The sequence below is a fragment of the Propithecus coquereli genome, unplaced genomic scaffold (genome assembly GCF_000956105.1).
Source record: "Propithecus coquereli isolate 6110/MARCELLA unplaced genomic scaffold, Pcoq_1.0 Scaffold193, whole genome shotgun sequence".
Lineage (NCBI taxonomy): Eukaryota > Metazoa > Chordata > Mammalia > Primates > Indriidae > Propithecus > Propithecus coquereli.
Window position 1 is genome coordinate 2,591,269 of NW_012144190.1, and position 8,184 is coordinate 2,599,452.

An 8,184-nucleotide genomic window follows, 5' to 3' on the forward strand; every position below is an offset into this window, starting at 1 on the left:
GTGTAGGGCGCAGCGTTTGCACAGAAAACCAGCTCCGATGCGCCGGGGAATGCGGTTCATTTCGTTAGATTTTTATTTGTGTGCATTGTTTGAGCGTTTTTGGGTCTACTTTCCAAAGGGCGTTTATTTAGGGTAATAGCTTAATTCCAGTTCCCCGGCATTCGAACCTGCCCCCACCGAGCACGCTTGCAAATATGCCCCCCACTCTTCCCTGGGTTACGAAGCGCCCCTGTGCGCGCACCGGGAGTGCACAAAGACACGACACACGTATGCACAGGAGGGGCTCATTGTGTGCGTACCCAGTGCCACAGGAATAGATGATCCGGTCATATCTGCCCACACACGCAAGACCGCACACCCGGCTAGGCTCCTGGGTCCGAGTTTCCACATGCGCATGCCTACCCCAGGGGTGGGACTGGCGGTTGCACTCATGGTCAGGAGAGCGTGGGGACGCGCGAGGGGCCGGGACGCGGGAACACGTTGGCCAGGGACATATGTTTCCGTATGCAGCCGAAACGTGTGGCAGGGTAGGCCACGGGCCAGAGGACCCCCACTCCCACCATCCCCCCAAGTTCAGCTCCGGAGTCTAAGATAGGCGTGGGGGCTTCCGGAATCCGGTGTGAATCAGGGGCACCGGCGAGCCGGGGCTCGGTGGCAGCTCTTCAGTGAGACCTCCTGAGGCTGCAAGAGGAGCGGCACAGTAGGGAGCCAAAGATCCGGCTGTTTTTCCCCACCTCAACCAAGACCACTCCGACCGCCCTTGGCGGTCTCAGCCAATCCGGGACCCTCTGGGCACAAGCCCCACCCTCCTGTAATGCTGCACACAGACGACGCTGGGCCACTCCCCCAGACAATTGCATAGGGCCCCGCCCCCGCACTCTAAGCCCCGCCCCAGGCAATAAGCCCCAAATTCCAAGTCCTGGCCCTGAGCCCAAGCCACTCCTCCAACAGTGCCCTCCCCTCTGCGCCCCGCCCCCGAACAGAAGCCCCGCCTCGTACCTGGTGTAGGGGGGCGGAGGTGCATCGTGCACTCCAGAGGCTGCCAGCGCCTGCTCATAGGTGGGGAGGCCTGGGGGTGGGGGTGGAGGCAGGGGAGTTGGTGGGCCCAGAGGGCTCAGGGGATTCAGAGGGCTGATGAGGCCGGCCCTGGGGACAGAAAAAGTGCAGTTAGCAGGCGAAACCTACAGGATAGAGAGCCTTGGGAGAAAGAGAGAGGACCTAGGAGACAGGACTCTGAGAGTGGCACGGGGACAGATGTGGAAGGGAGACGGACCAGAGAAAAGGAGGGTCACCTTCAGCCTAGCCCTTCACACAGAAAAGTGCCTCAAAATGACAGGCAGATGCACATGGACAGGCAGACACAGAAATCAACAACCACAGAGAAAGACTCTCATTCACAGACACACAAGTGCCCCAGACACAGGCAGAGGAATGGAGAAAAAGCCAGCCCTGCAGAGAGGCAAGCTGACACACACAGAAACAGAACTCTGCCAATCCACACACAGGGTAGCACCATACAGAGATACAGTCACAAATCTTCCAGATCACTCGGAGGATAAACTCATCCTAACCCCGCCGACCCACTATACTTCCAAGACTGACACTTGTACACCCTCTCAGACCCTACCAGTGAGAAAGACACCCCCAGACAACTCCTACAGACACATACACACAATGCTGTACCCCATCACCACAGAAGCTGACATGCCACAGACACCCCTAAACCACAGGCTGCACAGTAACATAGACTGATGTAGCCTCACCAGATACACTATCCAGAGTGATAATCTCGCAGAAACCCAGTACCATAAAGACAGGCAGGCAGCAAATGTCGACAGAGCTCCTACTTTGTGCCAGGTACTGAGGATTTAGACAGAGAGACGCCACAACCAGACACAAGCAAGCTCACACACTCACTCAGCACATGGCTGTGTCCTCAGATCTTTAGTGCCCACCTGCCCCCAGTCCTTAGCCCATCCCCTCCCTCCTCTGCTCTCCACTCTGCAGTCTCCTCCCTGAAGCCCCTTACTCTTGGGGAGAAGGCTGCTGGCCTCGGCGCCGTCGCCAGCGCAGATACCAAAAGGCTCCCAGGCCAGCCAGGACAATGAGCAGGATGCCAGATGTCAACCCCACTGCCAGGCCTGCTACGTCCACTCGTCCACGCCCTGCAGGGAGGGGAGGGGAGCCACTGTCTCAAGGGATGCCACCCACCCCAGCATCAAAATCCCTTCCCCATAAGCAGTACAGACTTAGAGGCAAGGCAGAGCTGGGGACGCTTCCTAACCGTGTGACCTCAGGCAATTCACCTCGCTCCTTTCTCTGAGCCTCCATTTCCTGCTCTGTAAAATGGTAACCGTAACCCCTGTGCCACTGGCTGTGAAAACTCAATGATATCAAATGCATAAGGGGCCTGTGATAACTTCATCTGGGACTAGAAAATACAGTAGCTATATCCACACGACAAGAGAGGCCCTCCCTGGACACAGGGTAGTTCAAGTCCCTATGAGTCAGGGCCACAGCCTCCTAAGGGAGCTGTCCACCGAGTGGGCAGCTGATTTGACGCACTGAAGGTAGGTGGGGAGCTCAGGCACCCGAAGGCTTCAAGAGGCCCGTACACTGGGCACTACCAGATGTAGTAATGATAATACAGGCCACCCAGTTAAATGTGAAGTTCAAATACACGACAAATAATTTTTTAGTATAAGTATGTCCCGTGCACTATTTGGGACATGCTTATATTTTAAAATTTTTTCACTGTGTATCTGAAATTCAAAGTTAACTGGGGGTGGAGGTAGGGGGATGTTCCTGTATTTTCTCTGGCAACTCTGCATTCACTTTGAGAAAATGCAGCCCCTTTTACCAACCAGGCTACTGAGGGGCAAGACCTCAACTCTGAAGGAAGTGCAGAATCCACAGGAAGGCTTCTGAATTTACCAGAAGGCTAGGAAAAAATTCACTCAACAATGCGAGAACATAGGGAGCCCCCCCAAATAACTAGGAGTCTAGAACTCATGTGGACCTCTTGCAAAGGCGCAGCCCTCTTTAGCAATCTAAGCCCAAGGGGGCCTGGGGAGGCCTTGCTAGCTATTACTGCTGGGGAGACTTCCTTTGGCACTGGGTAGGGGGGCTTTCCTCAAACAGCAAACCCCAGGCTTTTTAGCTTCCTTAGCAAAAAGCTGCACTGAGGAGGTGGGTCCTCCGGATTCAGCCTCGTTTCAGGTGGATTCAAGGAGCCACTAGGCCTGGCATGGCCTGTAGGGAAGGAGTTACCTCCCCTAGCAACCAGGCTCCAATGTGAGGACTCCAGCCTAGACCTAAGGCCTGTTGCTAAGGTGCATCTGCCCCTAGCAACCAGGCCACAAGCGGGTGGGGTATCTGGTGCCCAGAGGGTGGTCCTCCAGTGGGCAGAAGGCCATGGGTCCTGGAGCCTGGCTAGATGCGGTTGCTAGGGAGAAGGCCTCCTTAGCAACCAGGCAGCAGCTAGGATGGCGCTATGGGGGAGGGCAAGCCAGCCAGGTACTGCTTCAAGCTTCCTTGGTCTGGTCTGGCCGGGCCCCGTTGCTAAGGAGCAGCCCCCCTTAGCAACAAGGCTGCCACCAAGATGGGGCCTCAGAACCCGGAAGAGGGGTTGGGGGCAGGCAAACTGGGCAGGTGAGGATGGCCAGGTTCCCTGGCCCCGTTGCTAGGGAGCAGCCCCCCAGCAACCAAGCTGCCAAAGGCGCTGGGGCTCTGGACTCCAGAGAAGAGATCAGGTGGGTCCACCCCTCTGAGCCTAAGGCCTGACAGGCCCTGTGGCTAGAACCCTTGCCTCCTCCACCAGCACTTCCCCCTTTCTGGGGACATGCGACCTTCACCCAATAGTCCAGTAGATGTGGTGGGTTCCTCAGGCAGGGGCTCTGGTCTCAGGGGAGGGGACACCTTTAACAACCATCTTCAGGGAGCAGGGAATTGGGGGCACAGATGATTCTTGTGCCTAATTTGGGGTGGGGGATGTTGGTTTGGCCTCCATGGGAAGGGGCTGCCTCAACTGCACAAGAGGGTGTCAGCCCCCCACTCACCTCCTTTGCCATTGTAGATGTAGTTCTCCCAGAAGCGCTCCTTAGAGGGGTAGGAGTGGAAGAGAGCAGTGAAGGCAGCAATTCAGCTGGAACATTCACCCCCCAAGCCAGTCTACCCTGATCTCTGAAATGCCAAGGAGCAGGGAGTTGAGGCCAGGATACCCCCTCCCCCGGGGCCTGGAGAAGACAGAGGGCCCCAACTCCAGGGTCCTGAGGCCCTCACTGTCAGAGTGTTGTCCTCAAAGTACTCCCTCGCCTCTTCCCAGGAACACCTCTCCTCGAGACACTCCCGTTCCAGGTTCCCTGGTGTGAGCAGCTCCAGGTCCCAGTGATTGGCTCTTGGAATCCGGCTATGGCTACCCAGGAAGCTCTGGGCCTCTAGGGAGCCCAGGAAGACTTCTGGACCCAAAGACATGAGGGACAGAAAAACAGAGGGTTCCTGAGGCTGGGGACATAAGAGGATGGAGAATTATGGGGTCCTGGGGGAGGAGGGGGTTGGGTCCTGGACTCCTGGGGGAGGAGGGGACTAGAGGCAGGGGTTCCTGAGTCAGAGGAAGGCAGAGGTCAAGCATCCTGACACCGGTGCCTCCCCCGAACACCCACCTTGGTCTTGCTCCCCACTGGGTGAAGTATTCAGACAGGTGGTCATTCCCATGTACAGCAGCAGCAGAGAGGGCTGGCCCCTCATATTTTGTGGACACCTGGAACCAGGTGTGGTATAGACAACAGGTGCCTCAGCCCCTGGGGAAGGAGGCAAGGTCTCCCTGCCTGGACTCTCTGGTCCACGAATGACAATAATAGCAGACACTTAGCTGTATTCTGTCCCAGACACTGTTTATCTTTCCCTGTATCAACTCATTTTAATTTTCATAGCAGTCCTATTATTATCCCCATTAAATTTTTTTTTTTACTTTGGATCATTTACGCCAAATTATTATCCCCATTTTATAGATAAGAAAACTGAGGAGCAGACAGGTAAAATAACTTGCCCAAGATCACACCGTTTGCAGTGTCAGAGCCAGGAGTGAAGGCAGTGCACCTCCAGAGACAAGACTAGAAGCAGGGAGGTTATCTCTTTCCCCACTGTGTCTGCAGCACCCATCGCAACTTTTGGCACATAGTAGGTGCTCATGAACATGTCCATTGGTGATCTGATTCCTTCCTTCCTGGCAATTTCCACTTATGCCTCTTTCTGTGCCCACTGCCACATCCACCCACAGACAACAAAGATTACAGGAGAGGCAAGGGCAGGGGACTGTATATATTCTTGGGTCCAGGGGCCAGAGGGGGCAGGGGCCTGGACTCCTGGGCCGAGGGACCTCAAAATTCTGGGTCTGTGAGGGGCGGGAAGCCAGGATGCCTGGGTCCCTAAGCCAGGCTCTGCCTACAGGGACATTCACTTACCTGCCCAGACCTGTGAGCACTGCCGCCCCCTCCTCCTCGATTGGGGCCTTCTTGGCCAGCAGCAGCCACCTGTGAAGGGGGGACAAGGAAGAGGGGAGGGGAGAAGGAGGAGGGGTGTCCCACTCCCTGTAACCAGGCCCGATCCCGGTTTCTGGCGGAGGGGCGGGGCTTGCGATTACCTACTCTGGGCGGGACTCAGGTAAGGGACAAAGTATTTAAAGGGACCTTAGGATGAAAGGCTTAAAGGCCAGAGGCCCATAGGGAAGCCATGGTCTCCGACACCGTGGGGCACTTAGGGGGTTGAATTTGAGCCTTCTCCTCGTCCCCCTGTCTGGTCTCTCACTCCCCTGGGAGCTCTCCTTGTCAAGCTAGGGAAATAAATATCTGGGCCTCTAGCTATCTAGAAACTGGGGGGAACGGTATGCCTTGGTCTCTGGGATAGCTGGGCAGTGCCGTAGTAGTAAATCCCCGTTTCCTGAGGGTGACTTGAACAGCTTTGGCTTCCAATTTCTCAATTACTCTGTCTATAAAATGGGAGCAGAGTTGTCCCCTCTCAATTGTCTCTTAAAGTGCAGCAAGAAAAGTGGATGATATATTTGGGGAATTAAGTTTCCCAGTCTCTTGGGGAAGCGGTTAGTCCTTAAACTCGGGCTTGGAGAGACTCAAAGCCTGGGAATCAAGCAGGAAATCGACCGCCCTGGAAAATGCCTAGTACATAGCAAGCGTTCCTCATATTTACACCAGTTTCAATAACCGGAACCTTCGAGTTGTCACTCACGTTTCCGGAGGGAGGAAAAGAAAAAGAGAGGACTTACCAAACCAGGCGAGGCACCTCCGCAACTAGGGGCAACTCTACTTCCGTTATCTTCTGCCCGGCGGAAGTGGGCGGAGCGGAAGAGGAAAACAGTGCTCCTTTCCGTTGTAGAGATACAGTTGAAGAAGCGACTAAGGAACGAGGAGTCGTTTGTGAGGTGAGTTCCAGGCAGTGGAGAGATAGTGTTGTTGGAATCGCTTTCCCGGGGGCTAGAGACCTGGGGTCCCGAGGGAGGCACCGGAAAGATGTCGGATTCCTGACTCCCTGTCAATCATTAAGTGAGCTCTCCAGGCGCCCCCGAGTTTGAAGCCAAACTACATCTCCCAGCATCCCCTGGAGATAACCGACGTCCGTGGGGAAGTTCTCATGAGAGTTGTATTTCCGCTGTACAGGGCGGTGGGCTGGTGGTCGCAAGGGAGGGAGGGGACTGGGGCTTGGTCGTGGGGGGCCGTCTAAGGAGTGGGAGTTGCGGAGAGGACTCCTTTGCTGGCCTCAGTTTCCCAGACTGTGATGGGAGGCCGGTGGGTACTGGATTATGCAGTCGCCCGCCACCGCCTTCTCTTTACCTTTTTGACAGCCCCGTCCCTCTCGGAATGATGTAGGGCTTAACGTTTTTCTTTGTGGAGCTTTGGGGTCAGGCAGTCCTGCATTCACATCCCGATTGTGCAGCTGATTCTGTGTGGACTTGGGCCTTGAAGGGTCCTTGAAGCAGTTTTATGTTAATGTTTTATTATGAAGATGGTCAAACATGTAAAAGTGAGAAAAGAGTATAAGAATCCCTGTCGCCCAATTTACCAATTATTTTTGCCATACTTGCTGAATGTTTTTTAAGCTTAAAGATATTAAAGCAAATCCTAGGCATCATGACATTTTGCCCCTAACAACTTCAGGATAGTCAAAAGACAAAATTTAAAAAAAGGCCGGGCGCAATGGCTCACACCTCCTCACCAGCCCAAAATGGTGGTTTTCCTAGTCTCTCATTCCTCCTACACTTATTGTCTGAGGAGTGTGGTTTTTATCTTGAGCCATGTCCAAGAAGCAGTTGAAGAGAGTGTCTTAATCAAAGTTCGATTTTGAAAAGCTCCCCTGGGCAAGTGGTCAAGAACAGACTGAGGAAGAGACCAATAGCCCCAAGCCTCAACTTTTGCATCTATAAAATGGGGAGAACCTGGGTAGGTGGTCATGAGGACCAAATGTGTTCAGATGTGGAGAGTGCTTCCCACAGGGCTTGAGCCATAAGTGCTTGAAAGATATGATTACTTCTATTCTTTTAGTGCTTTAGTGATTAATGTATTATTAATCATTAATGTATTAATGTAATGGCTGGGTGACTAGTTCATTGATAACGCACCTCCCCGGGCCCTAGGGTCGGAGGAGGTTAACCGATGCTATCGTGACATATCTGAGACCTCCCAGGTGCCAGGCAATGCTGGGACCCAGACTGGAGTCCAACCCAGGCCCCACCAACCAGGGGCTCCTAGTGTGGAGGGGAAAATACAAGGGGATGGGGCTGTAGTGGATGTAATTCAGGGCATTGTCAAGTACAAACTAACTCATCCTTGAGAGTCAGGCTTCTCAGCAGAGGCACACCTTGATGGAGCTTGGGAGGAGGAAGAGAACAGGACTTCCAGGGGAAGACAAGGCACACAATAGCAGTCCCATCCACTCCCAGAGTCCAGCACAGTGCCTGAGACCGCCTGCAGTCAGGTGGCCCAGTGGTTGGTCAAGGCCACGGATGCCTGGGTCAAACTCGGATGCTTGGGTCAAACTTGGCTGCTAAAAAGTCCTGTGCTGTGCTGTTTTTCACTGCCCAGTGCAACAGCCACTAGTCCCAGAAGGCTATGGAGCACTTGAATGTGTGGTCTGTGTGATTGAGTGCCTGAATTTTTAATGTTATTTAATTTTAAT

At 54.2% G+C, this 8,184-nt stretch overlaps 1 protein-coding gene across 1 annotated transcript; it reads right to left on the bottom strand.

The window, feature by feature from the left end:
• Positions 1–56: 56 nt before the first annotated feature.
• On the bottom strand, positions 57–5,612 carry PRRG2 (proline rich Gla (G-carboxyglutamic acid) 2). The gene is made up of 7 exons (XM_012643203.1): positions 5,463–5,612; positions 4,662–4,759; positions 4,282–4,457; positions 4,059–4,098; positions 2,030–2,165; positions 1,000–1,146; positions 57–681 (listed from the first exon to the last, which is right to left on the bottom strand). The coding sequence occupies exons 2-7, from the start codon at positions 4,744–4,746 to the stop codon at positions 663–665; spliced, it is 603 nt and encodes a 200-aa protein (XP_012498657.1). The 5' UTR covers positions 4,747–4,759; positions 5,463–5,612; the 3' UTR covers positions 57–662.
• Positions 5,613–8,184: the final 2,572 nt, after the last annotated feature.

Bases quoted from the DNA above. Each gene is read 5' to 3' on its own strand.
- PRRG2 (XM_012643203.1), bottom strand. From the start codon at position 4,746: ATGAGGGGCCAGCCCTCTCTGCTGCTGCTGTACATGGGAATGACCACC. The intron at 4,458-4,661 runs GTGGGTGTTCGG...CTTTGGGTCCAG, and splicing joins CAGTGGGGAGCAAGACCAAG to AAGTCTTCCTGGGCTCCCTA. The intron at 4,099-4,281 runs GTGAGGGCCTCA...TACCCCTCTAAG, and splicing joins TTGAGGACAACACTCTGACA to GAGCGCTTCTGGGAGAACTA.